The sequence below is a fragment of the Heterodontus francisci genome, chromosome 8 (genome assembly GCF_036365525.1).
Source record: "Heterodontus francisci isolate sHetFra1 chromosome 8, sHetFra1.hap1, whole genome shotgun sequence".
In the NCBI taxonomy this organism is placed as follows: domain Eukaryota; kingdom Metazoa; phylum Chordata; class Chondrichthyes; order Heterodontiformes; family Heterodontidae; genus Heterodontus; species Heterodontus francisci.
The window spans coordinates 30,636,538-30,656,843 of NC_090378.1; the positions used below are offsets into that span (position 1 = coordinate 30,636,538).

Consider the following 20,306-nt stretch of genomic DNA (forward strand, 5'->3'; position numbering starts at 1 on the left):
AATTGCACACTTTTATCCAGTATGCACTGTATTGGCTGGCTTTTGTGCCACAGCAGGGCTCCTGGTGATAGGCCGACAACGTGGAGGGAATCTAGCCTTGGCCAGCTGGAGCACCAATCGGAGCTATTCTACGCTGCCGGGCCAATTTACAGCCTGCGCCGGGAACGCTGACCCTTTAAAGATGGGGAATTCCCACCTCCAAGACCTGCTGGCCAATCACAAGGCCAGCAGCTCAGCTGTATTGGCAGCGCCACTGGGAGCGGTGGCCATTGCAAGTACTGCGAGAGGCCCTGGGCCCAGGACCACTGCTGGAGCCCGGATCCAAGGTGAGTGAGGTTGGGTTACTGGGGCCAGATGGGCAGGCCCTGACAAGAGTGGCTGGTGGGAGGGGTTGGTGGGAGTTTAGTACAGGGGAGGGTGGTTCAGGGAGGTGCAGGTTTTCCTGGCTGGGGGCCCTCCGTGGCCACAAATTGCCCACATAGGAGGGACCCCAGATTCCCCAAGCCTGCAGGGAGCTTGCCTTGTTTTACTCATTTAAATTCCAGCGGTGGCTGGAAAAGGCCCTTAAGCGACCATTAATAGGCCGCTTAAGGGCGTCATTTGGCCTCTGGTCGGGTAGGCCGTCGCGGCCTATCCTGTCCCCGACAAAATTGCGTTGCGATAGGGAGGCAACGGGCCTCTGCCTCCCATTGCAATACTGTGGGCCCTCCCACCTCCATGCCCGTCTCGGGGGGGGGGTTGGGGTCATAATATTCAGCCCATGTGTGCAGGTGCCATTCTTTTTATCTGAAAATTGTACTAGAGATTGGATTAGTTAAATGTTTTATGATAAACTGATTTGTGATTGGTTTTGATGATGGATTGATAGTCTTTGTTGTGAAATTAACTGTTTTTATCTTTTTACAGCATTACACTCATGGGAAAAGTGTATCTGATGCAGATATCTACCTCTACAATAAACCTGGTGGTCAAGGAACTGGTGGGAAAGGTAACAAAATTTTCTTTACTGCAGATGTTCAAATGTGCATCAGTTTTATAATATGGCACTCTGCCTCCATTTGTTTTCGTAAAAAGAATACTTTCATCATTCATTAATCTTTAAGATGGGATATTCTGCCATTGGTATAGGGTAAGGCTGCTGTCTCTATAAATCTTAATGCAAACTTAAGGTCATTCTTCTCTGTTGTATATCTAGCTTCATTCTGGCACACACTCACTGTGATTAGAATATATCAAATTTCTTAGCCCAGTTTTTGTTTAGCTCTTGAAAATTAGATGTGTAGCAAAATTATTTTCTGCAGTTTTGCAAGAATTGTAAAGTTTGCTGTTTTCATGTGGTTTGGCATCTGATTCATGCTAGGATTAGAAACTTGTATTGAACGCAATGGATTCTTCTCTGCGATGGATCTATTTTCATTGTCTTCCAGCCATTACATGACCTCTAATAATGTGATCTTGTTCCAATATCAGTATAAGAGGTTGATCTCATTCGGTTCAATATGAGCCCGATGATGAGGTTGTGCAATATTACTGCATTCTTAAAACATTCTTCTGGCTCCAGGTCGCTCAGGAAGTGTCTAAAGGTCAGGATTACTTGCCACCCAAAGATTTACTAACTACATGGTAGACTATACCAGCTTTTATATCTGGGAGAAGTCATTAATATCTTTTCTTCTAGTTAGTAAGCATCAGTAAGAAAGCTGGTAAACTTAAGAACTCATCAGCAGGTCTAGATTTTAGTAACTCTGGTTCTGGGCAGATGATCGGCACATCAGGATCTTTGGCTGGTAATGTTAAAGTAACATGTAGGTGGCGTTGGTAGCATTAACACCCAACAGGGACTCTGTATAGACTGTTAACAAAGGAGTGTTTATTCAAACCACTGCAGGATCCTCATTGGTCTTCAAGTTCAAACAATATAGGCAGTGTCACATGCAATGGATGACAGTATGACTAGAAAATAGTCCAAATATTTGGACTTCTTGGGTAGGTGAGAATATAATTAAGAAGCATTCCAAATATATTTGTAGCATCCTATTGGGCACTGGTTGAAACCTATTTGCAAGAGACAATTTGAGCAGGTAGCTACATACTAAAGATGCCAGGATTATAACCCAAACTGGCCAACATTGTGCGCACAGCACAATTACCAGAGAGCCAACTACTGGAATTTCTTCTTAAAGCACTCCTATGCAGCTTTACCTGATTCAGGATCTTATTTCAGGTTTCTGAACAAGTTATTAGCTCTTTAAATGCAGAAGGCTGCTTTGGAGCCAAGTAAAGGCTACATGTAATGATCATAAGCAGAATTAGCCATTCCTGGCATGATTTCCAGGATCCCATCCAGAAAAAGCTCCTTATTAGGATCCAACAAGCAAAGACAACAGTACTTTTAGGCAGAAAAACTAGTCTTGGACCTAGAAATTCGATTGTTCGCTCCTGTTTAATATCTTTCAACTTAAACGGAGCTTATTCTCAGGAACACCAAGGGACAGATTTTATTTGGCACAAACAGATTTTTACCCCATGGTGTTTCTGGAAATAAGACTTGTTTAAGTTCAAGGACATCATTTTGACCTTTTGCATTGCATTGTATTTATTGAAAAACAAAAATGAAGTGTTAAGCCTTATAGTGTAGGATACCATCAAGGTTGAAAAAGAGTAAAATGAAGATTAGATAAATTGGCAAATAATAATTAGGAGATCCTAATGTCGGGTTTTAAATCCAAAAGATTAAGGGAGAAAAGGAAAACAACAAAAGCATTATTAAAGTAGAGACACTGTTACGATAGTCTATCATCTTCAGATAGTTCAAATGCTTTGGTATACTCCTATTTGTTTGTGGATATCAGTGATCAAAGAAAAGTGTTAACTTACTTTACTATAAGTGTATTCTTCCTTATTCTTTGAACACAATACAGTCCCCACAAGTGAAGTTCCTTCCCAGCTATTGTGGTGGAACTGCTAGATCTTAAAATTTTACTTCTGGTTGGAAGGAATTCAAGGTGTGTTCCAAAGTGAGGATGGAAATCTTGAGTGGCATAGGAGTCCAAGATATACATTGATGTTCAATAGAACAGTGTCCTCTGCTTGTATGTGGAGGTTCTATTGCATTTGAAGAAAGAAGAACTGCACATGCAGTGAGCAATTTTAATAGAACCAATATTTATAGGGGTTAATAATTCAGCTAGTTGAATCAAGGGTTGCAAAAGGGAAGAGATATGATGGAGCTGCATTGGAGCTCTGTTTCATACTGAAATGCTTTACAATCCAACAACAGCTCTATTATATATCTTCAAAGCAGGCCACAGCCTCTATCAAAGTAGGAATTGAGAAAAGTAAAATATTAAGATTTTAAACAAAACTTTGAATATTTTTTTAAAGAGGAAATTAATCTTTTGCTGAGTAAGGCTTTATCAAATTGTCACTCCATGTCAGCATCAAACATTTCCAGGTTGAGTATAGTATGGCCAGCTCCCTTTGCTGCAGTTTTGAAGGAGTATGCACTACTGCACCAATGCAAATCTCTTATTTCTTGCACTGTGTTGGATGTCTCTGATCAAAGTTAGGGTACTGATTGGCTCACACCCACTAGAAGGGAGAATATGGCCTAATTAGATTTCACAGAGGACCTTCAGCCAGAGCAGACTTTCATCTTCCTAGTCTTGACTGGATTTGATCCCAAGCTTGAAAGGACAATGTCACATTGTGAAATCCAAAGTTGGTTCTATTGGATAATGACTGTGGCACTATAATGGAGAGGGAGCGATGATGGGGATGGAAAATATATATAACATAGAGGAGGGGAATGAAATCGATCCTGCCGTAGGTGTGGTGCTGCTTTAGGGTATGGGATTGGAAGGTGAAATGGTGCTGCTGTGGAGGGGAGAAATAGAACAGTAATGCATGAAGAGAGAGAATAAGAATTTGTGCTGTCAAAATACATGAGAGGTGTGGGGATCTACATCAGACAAGGTAAAGCAACACTACCACAGGTGGAAATCAGCAGGTGAAGTTGAAATTGTTTGGCACGAAGGGAAGCAAAGCAGGTGTGAAAGAGTTACTGCTGGCAATCATTGGGGAGTCCGAAATAAGTCACGGTGCTGCAGAAAATGAGGGTTATAAGGGAACTAATACTTTTGTGGGCATCGGGAGGAAAGGTCAAGTGTAATTACAGCTGGGGTGGAGGAGAAACATAACAAGGAAAACCAATGCTGTCATAAGAGGAATCAGAAGTGCTGTGGAAGAAAGGAAATAAAAGGAAAGTAGTACTACTGTAGGGAAATACGGAGAGCGATGTGACACTGTTGGAAGGAATTTAGGATGAAAAGCAATGCTGATTTGTGACATGATAGAAGGTCACATGAGAACTGCTTGTGTGATAGAAGGTAGGGCAGAGAACGAGAACTGCCCCAGTTCTGCAGCATTCAAATCCATCTTTTGAGAAATAGTTAATAACAATAATTTAAATTGTACTTAACAAAATCTAAAACCGGATTAAAATATCTGGTTGGGTGAATTCTGCATGTCAATGTTTGTTAAATTCAAAGGAAAAAAAATAAGAGCTGAATTTTAATGATCGCTATGCACTGATATGTCGGTAACTGCACATTGCTCACCATAGTAACAACAAGATGACAATGTAATGGAAATGATCTTGTTACTGCATTTTAATGACCGTGCTGATGGCTTTTAAATATTACTAATATCAGAAATAAATTAGCTGTCGCAGACCACTCTACCAACTGGGCAAAAAGGCACTCTGCTTTCAGTTATCCTGCTGTACCATTGCAGATAGTCATTGAGATGCACTCAGCAATAGCTGAACATCCTGTATTTGCCCAGATTTTTCCCAATGAGGAACTGCTGATATCTTGCAATCTTTCATGGCACATTGGTACCCTGGCTTAGGCCAACTGCATTTACCACTAAGCATGGATGTTTGCAAATTAATTGGATTTGGATTTTTCAGTCTCTCAATGTCATAAACAGGAACAGGAGTAGGCCATTCAGCCCTTCCTGCCTATTCCACCATTCAGCTAGATCAAGGCTGATCTGTATTTCAACTCTGTTTACCTCCTCCCCTTTTTATTTCATGTTCCTTGATATTCTTACCCCCAAAACATCTGTTCAACTTAGTCTCGAAGAATTCAATTGACGCAGCATTCACAGCCTTTTGGGGAGTGAGTTCCAGATATACACTATCCTTTGTATGAAAAGTGCGTCCTGATTTCACTCCTAAATGCCTTTAATTTTAAGATTATTCCTTCGACTGTTCTGGATTTCCCCACCAGAAGCAATAGTTTCTCTGAATCTACCCTCTCGAATCACTTAATGATTTTAATTTCCTTAATTAGATTACCCCCTCAACCTCGTAAATTCAAGGCAATACAGGCCAAGTTTATGCAATCAATTCTTGGAATCTAACCTTTTACTTACTCCCTGGTTTCAATCTGGTGATTCTGCATTGTACTTCTATCCAGGCCAGTATACCTTTCCTGAGGTTCAATGCCAAAACTGAACACAGTACTCCAGATGGTATCTGATGAAGGCTGTGTACAACTGAGCATCATTTCCTCCCCTTTGTATTCCAACTCCCTTTAGATAAAGGCCAGAGTTCCATTAGCCTATTTGATTAATGTTTGTGCTTGTGCACCAGCTTTCACTGATTTCTGTAGATAACACCTAAATCCCTTTACTCCTCGACAGAAAACCATATCATCAGTAAAAACGGTGCTTTTAAAAACCTCTACCCACCCATTGTACAAATTAAAAAGCTCAAAGAATATCTCAAAACTATGTACATCAGCTCAAATGTTGGGCTGGTTTTTATTAATGCGGCGCGCTCTGCGGCGGTGCACTGTGAGAGCACTGGCCTTCCCACATGGAAGTGCTGTCGCACAGCCCCCGCAATATTGCACACGGGGACTGATTTAAATAGAGGGGGCTTAGCGGCCGTCTTTGATGGCATAGAGGGAGTGGCCACTGCGGCCCCGGCAACAGCATCCAGCGCCACTGCACTGGCGCCATTTTTAAAGGGCTTCATGCCTTGACAGCTGATTTAAAATCTTAAAGGGACCAGCACTTTAAATGTCAATAAAAACATTAAATTTAACATAAAAATGCTACTTCCACCTCCCCCCCGCAATGATTACACAATAAATTTATTTCCCTCTCTTCCCCGCCCCCCCCCCCCCCGAAAAACCATTTTTGACAGTTCCGACCTGTAAACCCCAAACTTTGCACTCTTTACCCATCAACCTCTTCCCACCATCCCCACAGTCAATAAAAATTGTTTTCCCTGCTCCTCTACCCCTCCGCCCCTGAAAATTTTATTCCTCCCCCTTCCCCACCAGATTCTCGCCTCGGAACTCCGGACAGAGTTCCGAAGGCAAGCAAGCTGCATTTGGCGACAGTAAACTCCTTGTGGGGCAGCCGCTACCTGCAGGTAGATCAATTTACATCTAATTTATGTTAATTTGCATATTTAGATGAAGGCCCCGCCGCCAGGTGGCCGGGGGTGGGGGTGGGGTCCGCTGCAAGATCCCCCGCCACTGGTAGTATGCGGCGGCCCTTCTCGACCTCGGGGGTCGAGGCAGGCCTCTCCTGCTGAATTTTATGCCCCCCGCCACGACCCACGGCGTCGAGGGGCTTGTAAAATTCAGCCTGTTGTTTCAGTCCAATTTCTAATTTATAAATCCACATAATCCAAATATTAAGAGAATATTCCAATTTGTCTTTCTCGGATCCAAAGTGAATGACCCCATAGCTCCGCACGTTGAACTCCATCTGCCATTATTTTTCCTACTCCCTTAGTTTGTCTATGCCCCTTGGTAATTTCTTTCATCCACACAACTTACTGTGCCTGCTAACATACTGTCACAAACAGACCGATGGCAGGAAGAAGCTTGTTGTCAAGCTTCCAACTGTTCTGTAAGGGGCTGACAGTTAGAAAGTGCAAACTCACTCGGGACTGCTCTTCCCTAGCCACATTTCATGGGAGATATCTGTGCTCTGTTTGACAGGCTCTTTTACAGTATCACAGTTGAGGTCAGGACTTTGGCAGCTAGGGAGATCAAACTTGCCCTGCACCATTTTGTTGAATATCACTTGTTTTCTTGTGGCTCATTTTTTTTGCACCTTTCCTTTCCAAGCTTCTGAGATTAGAGGATTTTTTTTATGTATTACTGTTACGATCCCATTCGGGACCATTAACATTTAAAAAGAGAAAGTCGAATTCCCAGTTATTTCTGAAAGAATACGCCACAAGATTTCACGTTTTAAATTTTAAAAAACTTTACACGGGTTAAACAAAGCAAAACACTAACTTAAAACCACAGTTTGGAAAAATTTATATTTTAAACTTAAAATCTTAGCGGAACATGAAGATGAATACTTTAAACTCTAGATCTCAACAGAACACCCTTTTTTGACTAAAACAAAATCAAAATACTGCAGATGCTGGAAATCTGAAATTAAACAGAAAGTGCTGGAAATACTCAGCAGGTCAGGCAGCATCTGTGGGGAGAGAAGAAGTTAACGTTTTGGGACTGTGTCCTTTCATCAGTTCCGATGAAAGGTCACATGCCTGAAACATTAACTCTGCTTCTCTCTCCACAGATGCTGCCTGACCTGCTGAGTATTTCCAGCGCACTCTGTTTTTATTACCCTTGTTTGACTGTTATTTCTACCCTGAGTCTCTGACACATTATAGGATCTTGGTAGGTTGTTCACTTTTCCTGGGACTAATTCAAAGTGTACCACAGCTCTTAGGAATCCACTTCTATTTTCTTAATTTCTCAGCTGTCTTCTGAGGTTTGGGATTCTCCCTCTAGCATCGGCTAGGCAAATCCTCCAGTTCACCTTCAACATCTTGCGAATCTGCATTTCCCAGCTTGAGCATGGGTCTTTCCAAAAGCCAACTGACTGCCTGTCTGAAAGCCAATAGCTTTCCAAAAGCCAACTGTCCCAGAGCCAACTTTGTATTAGCAAACACACTGATAAAAAAGCACCTCTGACCCATCTCGCTAGCAGCATCTATCTCTGTAGCAAGTGGTACTGGTGGGATGGCCCAGACAGCAATTTAAGCTAATTACCTCCAACTTTAAATCTCTTTGTTCGGGGAAATTATATTAACAATTTAAAACCTTGACAATGGCAGCTTCAGACATGCCGTCTCCAGACTTCCCATTATGACCTTAATAAATAAACATAGGCTACCCTTTGATTTGTAACCACCCCAGGTTTGTTTGTCAGCTTCTCAAACCAGGTGTTTTCATTTATCTTGCACTAAAAAAACTCAATTTCCAAATTAAAAGTTATCTCTAGAAAATTAATACAAACCATGAAATAGGTGATCCTAACGATTACAGTTGTAATTCAAACAGCATCACTAATTAAGTGGAGAGGATCACGTCTCAAACTTAGCGTGATGCTCCTATTTGTTTCCTCACTGTTCAACAGGTAGTAATGGTGCCCCACCTTCTCTGATGCTTCCATGCTGCCAAGATAAACAGAATTGGCTAATTGGGCAAAGGACTCCTGCCACAGTTTTGCAACTTTTTTTGTGAAGCTGCAGTGATTGAAAATGTTGAATGTTGTTGTTCCCTCTCAAATAGCTTGAATTGTGGCATGAGCAGGGCAGGATCTCAACTATGTATGTACTCAATGTAGCTAAAGCTGTAACATAATTTTATTATTCCATCTGGAGCCCATTATTGGACTGGTCTATATGTCTCTCCATGCCTTTTTTCTGGTCTGTTTCTTTTTCTCGCACATATACTTACACTCTCACACTTAACACGGCAGTGGCTAGTAAGTCCTTACCATGTGCAATTGCCTTTTGTGTAGTTTTTTTTTGTTCTGGAGCTTGTTCAGCCTCTGTAGAGCCTCTCCTCTAATAATTATTGGTGTTGAAGGTGTTTAAGGTGAACAAGCTATCCATGAATATTCTTTCATTGATGTAGGTACCATGGTGGAACTTGTGCAGCTTCTATTTCCACCCTCCCAGTTCCAAGGTATTACTTAATTTGTAGATGCAGCAGTGTGCTATTAAAACCCTTCCTTGCTGCTTTTTATTGTCTTCTCCAAACTTCCCAATGCTATTTCATTTCCATTCTTGGTTTGGTCACCTTGGCTGAGTGTTTTAGTACACTATAGTATTTGATTTCATACCAATAATTCTTTTAGCGTGTAAACTTCTGAGCAGGGTGGGTAAGCTGTGTTATATCACTGCATGATCTGCTGTTGCTGTCTGCTGCATGTTTAACATTAGAATGTTGATATTCTTTAGACTGTTTGATACTGTACAGCCTGATAATTGTGGTTCATTATGATTCTCCTAAACTGTTGAATTTGGTACTCTCACTTGTTTACAAAACTGGTTATTGCCTTTGCTTTCTAAAGCTAAACTTCAGTTGCTAAGGTGATGGCTCGCACAATGGTCCGCGTTGATTTAATGTCTTACTAAGTCCCAATGGAATTACAATGAACTGTGGGTGTTTAATATTTAAAGAATTGAGATGATTGCCTAATTCAGGCAGAAGTTGTCTTAACTTACGATTTGGTTTAACATTTAGTTGTGAGGAAAATCTTCCCAGGCTGTAGTCATTGTAGGAAGCTGTCCACTTATATAGGCCCAAGATAAATGCAGGGATAGGGTCAGAATGGGGGTTCTGTGCAGTAAGCAATTAATAGACCACATATGTTTCCTTGTGTGCCTAAGAGGAGCACAGGAAAGGTTAAAACTTGTCTGTAAGGTCCCCTGATTTTCACATCTGTTTGTAGTTGTCCGTCCAGCCCCTTCAGATGCTTTGCTCTCTTCTCAGGTCCTATTTACATTATGGTATTAGCATAAATATATGAGGCTCTCTTCTGAATTGGGCGGGCTGTTCAGTCTGCTGCTAAATCAGGCATATTAAAATCAGAATGGAGTGGTTATTGGGATGTCTAAAGTAGAAAGGTATTCAGTTCCTCTATTCCATCTTGGTGATGGTAAAATTATAAACTTAAGGGAAAAATAGACTTTTATAACTATAGGCGTGTGTACACTCCATTGTTTGTGCAGTTTGCTTTGTATATAGACTTGCCGAGTTCCAAAGCCAGCAATCGTTTACTTTTTTATAAAAGTTGTTTATACTTTGTGTATTTCAGAATTATAAACAGTGGCCAGGATTTTACTGAGCTCCCGAAGTCGGGCTCCATGCCAGGGGATGGGACCGGAAGATCATTCCGGCAGCGGCCCGCCATGGAGCTCGATGCCAGGCCCGATCTGCCCGGCAGTGGCGAGGCTTCATGGCGGCCCCCCTGCCGCTGGGTGACAGGACCCTGCTTTCCATATTTAAGTTAATTAAATGAATAAATTTGAATACAATACACCACGGTGGCTGGCACTCGCACACCTTCACTTTCCCGTCCAGGGAAAGCAGGCACCACCGTGGTGGGGAAGGGGGATCTCATGATCTTTAGTGCAGTGGGGTGGGGATGGGGTCAAATGTCAATGATTAGTGTAGGGGAGGGGTGACCTCTGCACTTTGATCAGTTTGGAGGGGGAAGGTCAGGTGTTGAAGGTAAGTGTTTTGGTGGGGGTAGAGGGCAAATATTTCATTTAATTGTTATGGTGGGAGGGAAGGGGTGATAGATTTTTCAGTGATACATGGAGGGGTAGTACTTGAAAATTTTAAATGAGTCAGCAGGGTTGGCTGCCCTTTATAAATGGCACCAGCACCTGCGCACAGGCAGCTGACGCCAATGCCGGTGTCGGAGAGCCCGCCCCCTCCATGTGATGAGGGGGGAGTGACCCGACCCGCTCATTATCCTGGGCCACCGTGAGGAAGATCGTGGCATCACGCGGGCCGCCATTTTTTTCGCCAGCCGCCACTCACAGCAGCGGGAGAAGAAAATCCAGCCCAGTTTGTGAATATTAGACATAAATGTACTAGAAGAAGTAACTTGTTACTATGGCATACCGTTGGTTGCAGGGGAAACTACCTCCTTCAAATGTTGCTGTTGGACATTATACCATGTTAACAACAACCTGTGTTTACATAGCACTTTTCACTGAATCACAGAATTGTCACAGCTCAGAAGGAGTCCATTTGGCCCATCGTGTCTGCACGGGCTCTCCTAACGAACAAGTCACCAAGTGCTATTCCCTGCCTTCTTCCTGTAACCCTGAAGATTCTTCCTTTTCTTATAGCAGTCTAATTCCCTTTTGAATACCTCGATTGAACCTGCCTCCACCACACTCTCAGGCAGTGCATTCCAGACTTTAACCACACGCTGTGTGAAAAGGTTTTTCCTTATGTTGCTTAATGTAATAAAATGTCCCAAGGCGCTTCACAGGAATATTATCAAACAAAAATTGACACAAAGCTACATAAGGAGATATTAGGATAGATGGCCAAAAGCTTGGTCCAAGGTTTTAAGGAGAAGAGAAAGAAGTAGAGAGGCAGAGAGGTTTAGGAAGAGAATTCCAGAGCTTAGGGCTTCGGCAGCTGAATCCACACCCTCTGGTGGTGAAGTGATTAAAATTGGGGAAGCGCAAAAGGCCAGAATTGGAGGAGTGCAGAGGGTTGTAGGGCTCAAGGCTGCTCCACAAATAGGGAGGGGTGAGGCTGTGGAGGGATATGAAAACAAGGATGAGAATTTTAAAATAGAACAGGAACCAATGTAGGCCAGTGAGATAGGAGTGATGGGTGAACTGGACTTGGTGTGAGTTAGGATATGGCAGCAGAGTTTTGGATGAGCTCAAGTTTATGAAGTTTGGGAGGCTGGCCAGAAGTGTGTTGGAATAGTCAAGTCTAGAGATAGCAAAGGCATGGTTGAGGGTTTCAGCAGCAGATGAGCTGAAGCAGGGGTGGAGATGGGTGATGTTATGAAAGTGGAAATACAAAAACACTGTATAAATGCAAGTTATTGGGGAGCTTCAGTTGGTTTAAATTAACTGTAAATCCTCTTAGCATAAATGAGATTTCTGAACCTACTCAATTTTAGTTTGTATGCTAATATAGGAGAGGGACTAATAGTACAAGAAGTCAGTTTTATTTTGCATTTTCAGAGCTTTGCAATCGATTTGTGTTCTTGTGAAGATGTAATCCATTTTCAGTTTGGAGTGATTATTCTTTGGGCTTGCTGCGGAAAAAGCAAGATTTTTCCAGCCGATATCAGGTATTCTGTATTCATTGTGTGCCCATGTAAGTAGGTGTGGTGAAGAATGTTGGTGGTTGAGGTAGAATTGATTACAAAAATCAGAGAATTAAATAATTAATCTTGTTATCCAGACATATGGGAGAGCCTGGTATGGTACATTTATTATAGCATTTTTCTTCAGCTTGGAAGCTTTATACTAGTGAATTTTTTCACCTACCGCTCTGCTAAATTCAATGATGTAATACTATACATTTGCATCGTTCCATTTGGTACTTTCATTTTGTAAGCCATTTCATACTGATTCACAAGGCAGGAGATTCACCGCTGGCTATTTTCCCATACTTAATGGCCTTTTATCAGAGGCTGACTGAAATTTTCCTGTCAGCCTGTGGGCCCCCCATGGCATGGGGGACTAGGTCATTTGCTGGCAGGCAGCCTCCTCAGCAGCAGATTGCCCTGCGGAGGGGTTGCCCCTCTACAATGGTTGCCTGGCTACTGAAACCATTTTTTAATGTAAAGGTTTTAAAATATGCCGAGAGGGCACTTAAAAATGGAGGCTTAACTGCAGGCTTCATTGCCCTTTGAGTTAGAGGGCCTCCTATTGGCCTTTCAGCCTCAAAAGTCCAACCAACACCCTTAATTGGATGGCAAGGCCGCCCTCTGGCCACTAATCGGCCAATTTGAGGAATATCACTACTAGGTGGCTGATTCACCCTCAGTGGGCTGGATTTTACAGACCACCCACCCCCTGCCCCCCACCCCGACTTCAGGCTTCATGGCAGGGAGGGGACTGGAAAATGCCTCCGGGAGAGCCCACCACGGACCTCGATGCCGGGAAGGCCTGGCCCTATATTGCCGGCGTTGGCAAGGCCTCGTGGCGGCCCGCCACTCGGCGATGGGAGCCCAATTTAAATATGCAAATTCATTTAAATGAATGAATAAATTACCTTTATGCTCCCGCCATCACTCCCGGTGCAATATTCGTGCCAGTGGCTGGCACTCCTGATGCCATTGCTGTGGATGGACCGCCTGCCCCCTCCACATGTGGGTGGCCCACCCCAGCTATTTAAATGAGCCGCCGTGCTTAATATCGCAGCGGCTGTACAACGTCTGGCCCGCGAGGGCGAACTGCCATTGTTTTCGCCTACCGCCAATCTCAGTAAATTTCAGCCCACTGTGGGGTTGTGACCCCCATTTGAACCCAGCGTTGGGTTCTGCCCACAGTATCTGATACAACCTAGCCAGTGCCCAGTAATAGTCTTAAAACACAATTACTGATATAACAAGCTTACCAACGAATGCATAGAAGCAATGATGCCATCATGTCAGTATTTCCATTCTATTTTCTGTCTCCCATCATTTCCCATCCTCTTTGATCTCCACGGGCTTAGTCACCAAATGCATTGAATTTAAAATTGTCATCCTCATCTTAAAATCGATTTACAAACTTGTCCCACTCTATCTTTCAATCTTCTCTAGCCTTGCATTCCCTCATGCGCCCTTCCATCTCCTGCATTTCCTGTCCCACTCGATCCCATTCTCTGGAGATCCCTCCTTAAACCTTTCTTCCTCACTTCTCTCTACCTTTAAAAACATTTTAAGCCCATCTTTGAACCAAGCTTTGTGTCGCCTATCCCAACTCCTCACTGTTTTTTCCATTATGTATAGTTGCTTTATAAATGTAAGTTATTGTTTTCTTGCACTTTAAAAGAATGCTAATATATTAAAATATATGCAGAAAAAGTCAGTTTCTAGACTGCTTAATTAAACAAAATCTGAGAAAGCTATGGGGAAATTTTGAAGCTGGGTGAGTTGGGTGTGGGTGGGAGGTAAAAATTTAAAAATGCTGAAGCACAACTCGCCCACTTTCAGTTTTAACGAAGACTCGAGGGGGTGCGGTAACATTTTTTAAGGAGGCTGCATGCCTGTATTTTAATCGCATTTTTATTTTTAACTCATGGAGACCAGGTGTCCTCAGTCTCTGGAATCCCAGAGGTTAAAAGGAGGTGAGGAATTTCTGAAACATTCTTGGGACAGGATAAAATTGTTGACCATAATCCTTTTGTTTCTCAAATACTATATTGAAGGTCAATTTAAATAGATTAATGCCATTTTATTGTTTCCTTGTTTTGTTTGTGATTTTCATTTTCATACAGATATGGTGAGCTTCAGTGCAGTGTACAATGAACACACTATTCTATGTATTATGCAGGATAGTTAGCAAGTTGTGTTATAAGTATGTTTGGAATACTGATCCTATACTCAGAAATTAACAAGGTACATATAAACATGTCCACTGTCACGTTGCTCTTCCACCCATCTATAATATTTTTCTTATAACATTTAACATCACTTACTTGATATGACCGTGGGATTGTATATCACAATTGTATTCAGTGCTGTTTTGAAGACTAAAATTGCAGTTTGTGTTTCCATGAATAAAGACACTTATTATTTGTAGTGTGTCTGTAAGGCTGGCGGTTAACAGACGGTATTGACATGACATGATGACAGCATTGCTACTCCCATAGCCCATGTACTCAGAATTCACTTCAGTGAGTAAATTTGGTTCATTTTGATCTTCTGCATGTACTGAAAACCCCTTGGTAGCAAACCTCATTTTTTTTTATAACCCCACATTGATCATTCTTTAACTGCTAATATTTGGAAATGGGAAGATACATTTCCACACTTGATGCTTCGGTGTATGTTTTTCATGCAATCCAGTCTTTGATGCAGAGACAAATAAAAAGGCAAAGCGAACATACTCCAAATTGAAGTGTCAACCGAGCACCAAGGCTTACAGTACTTGTCTTTTGCTATTGATTTTTGACCGCTACTAGTGTTCAGATTCTTTGGAATATTGGGATGAGCTAGTGTTGTACTGTACATTTGAATGGTAAAGAAAGAGCTATGTACAAAGCAAACAAAGAAATAGCGTTTCAGTGACATAGTTGAGAGATATTTTGATTTGATGAACCAATGTATAAATTCAGGTAATACACTTGCTTTGATGTCACTTAGTAAGCTTTATGCATGTTCCACGTTCTGGTCAGAATAATTTTATTTGGTCTGTGTATTACCCCAGGCATTGCATGTATTGCCTTATCCATTGTGGATCAGCAAGGAAACCCCATACCAATGACACAACAACAAGAACAAACAGACCCCTCCAAACTGTGCTTTGCCATGGATCTCATTCAGGAGGCAGACTTCAACAAGTTGACCAGTGTCTCCAGATATGAGAGCAGCTCTGAAGGAAAAATATCAGGTAACTACCACTGCATGTTGAAATAGATAAATATGTGGTTGATTCTTAATGCCCTCAAGCCAATTAGGGATGGGAATTATGTGCATCACTGGCATGCCCAAGAATACACTTTCTTAATATTATGAGTTTCAATGTAATTGTAGATAAAGATCCATTATGCTGAAGCTTTTATTCTAAAAATCACTGTTGGAGATAGAAGAATGAGACTACACAGTTGAACTAGAAACAGGCAGCACCTGATCTTTCGATTAGGCACTCCACAGCCTTGCAGACTCAACCTTGAGTTCAACAATTTCAGAGCATGACTGGCCTTTTAAAAAATATTTTTCTATGTTTTTATTATTTTGTTTTATTTTTTAATTATGTGCCTGTTTTTCATGTGGACAGAGCTGTTCATTATTCTGCCATTAACAATCTCTCTGGACTAATGTTTTCACCACAAGCATTAACACGCTCTTTGCCTTTGTCCCATGACAGCTTTGTTTTTTAATCTGTCCTGCCCTATCACACACCTTCCCTTTTGTTCTCTTTCCCACCAAAAACCCCTCCACCCCCTTCACTTGCTTAAAACCTAATTCTTTTCTAATTCTAATGAAGGGTGACAGACCTGAAACGTTAACTCTGCTTCGCTCTCCACAGACCTTTTGAGTATTTCCAGCACTTTATGTTTTTATTATTGAACTAGAAACATATTTTGTTACAGCATTAGAAGTTTATTTAACTTAGTTGATTTCATGCTGCCAGAGTTTCTTGATAGCTGGGCACTATTGGAAGACAGTAAGGTGAGACTTTTTTTTTAACAGGATATGGGTGAAGCGGGCAAGGTTGCCTTTAGTGTCTATTCCTATTAGCCTTGAGAAGGTGGTGGTAGGCCATCTCCTTGAACCACTACAGTCCATGTGTTGACAGTCCCACAATGGTGTTAGGCGGGGAATTCAAAGATTTCCAGTGACAAGAAGATGTGATATGTCCAGGGCAGGATGGCATCCGACTTGGAGGAGAACATTGCGATGTTGGTATCCTATGACTTCCTGCACTTACTCTTCTTCGCGATAGAGGTGGCAGGGAAGGGAGCTGCTGTTAAACTAACCTTGGTGTGTTGCTGCAATGCATTCTGTAAATTGCACATGCTACATCCAAATGACATGATAGTGGGAATGTGCAGGGACAGAGGAATATGAATGATTGATCGTTGCCCCTGCCACTGCACTCAACAAAAGAACTGCTCTGCCGGCTTTTTCAACGTTGTTGTGCCTGCACCTGTCCAGGTGTGTGGTGAGTATTCCATCACACCCTGATTTGAGGTTTGTAGATGGACAAGTGTGAGGGGTTAAGAGTTGATTCGGCTGACGGTGAACTACTCACTGACAGAAGTAAACCGATGTCCCACTGAACACTACCGCGAGCTGTACTCTTGTGAGTTGGACATCTCCCAGTCCATGCAGAGACCCAAAGCGTCATCTGACAGCTTCATGTGTGACACTTGTGGCAGAACCTGCCTCTCAAGGATTGGCATCCACAGCCATCAGCAAAGCTGCACCATATGAAGATACCCCATCTGAATGTAAATGTATTGTTTGCTGCATGTCCATCCTCTCGTTGATGGAAGGATGCCCACAACACATACACATGCATCGTAGAGCATCCAGCCGTTGCCCTGTCTTGTAACCGCAGTACTGGTATGGCTGGTCTGGTTCAGCTCCTCTAAAGTTATTGCTTGTGAGGAACTTGATGATGTTGCTATCCAAAGTTCCACTTAGTATTCCATTGTATCTTGTATGCTTCAATAAGGCCCCCTTTCAATTACCTCCTCTCAAACCTGAAAAGTAATTTGTTCTTGCATTACTTCATAACTCAGACCTCTGATACTAGGATAAGTCTCATGAGCTTTCCCGGCGTTGCTTCCAGGGTTTAGATGTTTCCCGTGTGTATTTTTTTTTTAAACCTTTTATTTATGCATTCGCTGGATGTGGTTGTTGCTGGCATTGCCGGCAATTATTGCCCAACCCTACTTACCTTTTAGAAGATGGAGGTGAGCCGATTTCAACACTGCTGCAGTCTGTGTGGTGAGGATAGTTAGGTAGTTCCAGGATTTGAGCCAGTGACGATGAAGGAACAGCGATACATGTCAAAGTCAGGATGGTGTGAATTGGAGGGAAACTTGAAGGTTGCAGTTTTCCCATGTGCCTGCTGCCCTTGTTCTTCTAGGTGATAGAGGTCACGAGTTTGGGAGATGGTGTTGAAGAACCTTTGCCGAGTTGCTGCAGAGTTTCTTGTAGATGGTGTACACTGTAGCCATGGTGTGCCAGTGGTGGAGGGCATGAATGTTTAGGGTGGTGGATGGGGTGCCGATCAAGAAGACTGCTTTGTTCTGGATGCTATTGAGCTTCCTGTGTGTTGTTGAAGCTGCTCACATCCAGGCAAGTGTTCCATCGTCCCGTGACTTGTGCCTTGTAGATGGTGGAAAGGCTATGGGAAATCAGGAGGTGAATTACTCACTGCTGAATATCTAGCGCCTGACCTGATCTTGTAGCCACAGTATTTCTGTGCTGATCCAGTTATATTTCTGGTCAGTGGTGACCCACAGGATGTTGACAGTGGGGCAGTCACTGTGCGTTAAAGGCACTATATAAATGCAGATTGTTGTTAGTAATTCCATTCCATGTAAATTGGAGATAGTTAGACACTCTTGTTGGAGATTTGGGGTGGCGGGGGGTGAGGTAGGAAGTGCTTCAGGCATCATGAGTGTGGGGCAGGCTTGATGACTAGCTGGTCTTTGCCTCCCCATCATTTTCATATGTTTGTTTAGTGCTCTGCAAAAGTTACATCTTGAATAGTGTGGCCTCAGCAGAGCACTATATACCTTTAGCACAACAGCCTCAGCTGTTCATTGTACTGATCTGACAGCATAGCGCAGCTCTGTTTGCATTGTGATTGCTGTTCTAAAGTTGAATCACTCTTGGATCTATTTCAGCATCTCTTAGCCAATTTTGACACAATTCATAGAGTAATTAGCTGCCCTCTTCTACCAATGTGTAACAATTTTCTGCATTGAGTTTCATCTTCATCTGCCACTTGAAAATTTTGTTTAGGTTCTTCTTTAGTTACTTGACTGCTCTCCTAATTTAGCATACTTAGTCATTTTTTTCAAGCTTACATTGCATTTCTGAATCCAGGTTATTTAAAATTACATCAACGTTACAAGAAAGAAGTGGTTCATTTGGCCCAAAGGTCAATGTTGCCCTTTATTCTCTATGTTCGCTTTAGCCTAATCCATTGTTTCCAGTGTGTCCCTATAGCCCTTTTATTCCCCTTTCCTCTTCCCACCTATCTAACCTACTCTTCAGTGATGGTGTTTCTGCTTCAATCACTAACTCTAGTAATACATTCCACAGCCTCATTGTTCTTAGTTTAAAAATAGTGTTTCCTACTCTCATAAATTTCTTACATTTCTGACCATTTCTTCTAGATCCCTCAGTCACTGCAAGTAGTCTTGTTCCATTTAGTCTGTCCCATCCCTTCATAATTTTAATGTAGTTTAGCTTTGATGTCAGCATATCTACTTTGCACATCTCCCCAACTGGCATTCCTCTAATTAGTAACATGTTGCATCCTACCCTGCACCAGTTCCTTAGCACCTGCAAGACTTAACAGGCTAGATACTACCTCCATACAATAAAAGCAAATGAAAATCTGAAATAAAAACAAAGTGCTGGAAAACTCGGGGGCTCTGGCAGCATCTGTGGAGAGAGAAGCAGAGTTAACGTTTCAGGTCAGTGATCCTTCTTCGGAACTGGCAGATATAAGAAATGTAAAAGATTTTAAGCAAGTAAAGTGGGGGTGGGGCAAGAGTTAACAAAAGAGGTGTAGAGAGGACAAGGTCACAGAATAACTGACCAGAAGGTCATGGAGCAAAGGCAAACGGTATGTTAATGGTGTGCTGAAAGACAAAGCGTTAGTACAGAGAGGGTGTTAATGGACTGAAAACTGAACAGCCACAAGCACAAACATGAAAAAAACAGTGGGTCGAAACAGAGTAGAAACAAACTGAACAAACTAAAATAAAATAAACACAAAAAAAAGAAAAAATAACTAAAGATGAAAGTAAAATGGGGGGCCTTTCATGCTCTGAAATTATTGAACTCAATATTCAGTCCACCAGGCTGTAGTGTGCCTAATCGGTAAATGAGATGCTGTTCCTCGAGCTTGTGTTGATGTTCACCGGAACACTGCAGCAATCCCAGGACAGAGATGGGAGCAGGGGTGTGTGTTGAAATGGCCAGCAACCGGAAGCTTGGGGTCATGCTTTCGGACTGAGCGGAGGTGTTCCACAAAGCGGTCACCCTGTCTCTGTTTGGTCTCCCCAATGTAGAGGAGACCACATTGTGAGCAGCGAATGCAGTATACTACATTGAAAGAAGTACAAGTAAATCGCTGCTTCACCTGAAAGGAGTGTTTGGGGCCTGGGATAGTGAGGAGAGAGGAGGTAAATGGGCAGGTATTACACCTCCTGCGATTGCAGGGAAAGGTGCCATGGGAAGGGGACAAGGTGGTGGGTGTAATGGAGGAGTGGACCAGGGTGTCACGGAGGGAAGGATCCCTTCAGAATGCTGATGGGGAAGGGAGGGGAAGATGTGTTTGGTAGTGGCATCACACAGGAGGTGACAGAAATGGCGGAGGATGATCCTTTGGATATGGAGGCTGATGGGGTGGAAAGTGAGGACAAGGGGAACCCTGTCACAGTTCTGGGAGGGAGAGTAAGGGTGAGGGTAGAGATGCGGGAAATGGGCTGGTCACGGTTGAGAGCTCTGTCAACCACAGTGGAGTGGGGGGGAATCTTCGGTTGAGGAAAAAGGAAGACATATCAGAAGTGCTGGAAGGTAGC

General features: G+C 42.6%; 1 protein-coding gene across 1 annotated transcript in view; it reads left to right on the top strand.

The window, feature by feature from the left end:
* Positions 1-20,306, top strand: part of LOC137372732 (KICSTOR complex protein SZT2-like) — a 284,408-nt gene that overhangs the window by 168,896 nt on the left and 95,206 nt on the right. The window contains exons 49-50 of the mRNA XM_068036900.1: positions 907-988; positions 15,239-15,421. Of these exons, the coding sequence (XP_067893001.1) occupies positions 907-988; positions 15,239-15,421 (265 nt within the window). The remainder of the gene's footprint in view (positions 1-906; positions 989-15,238; positions 15,422-20,306) is intronic.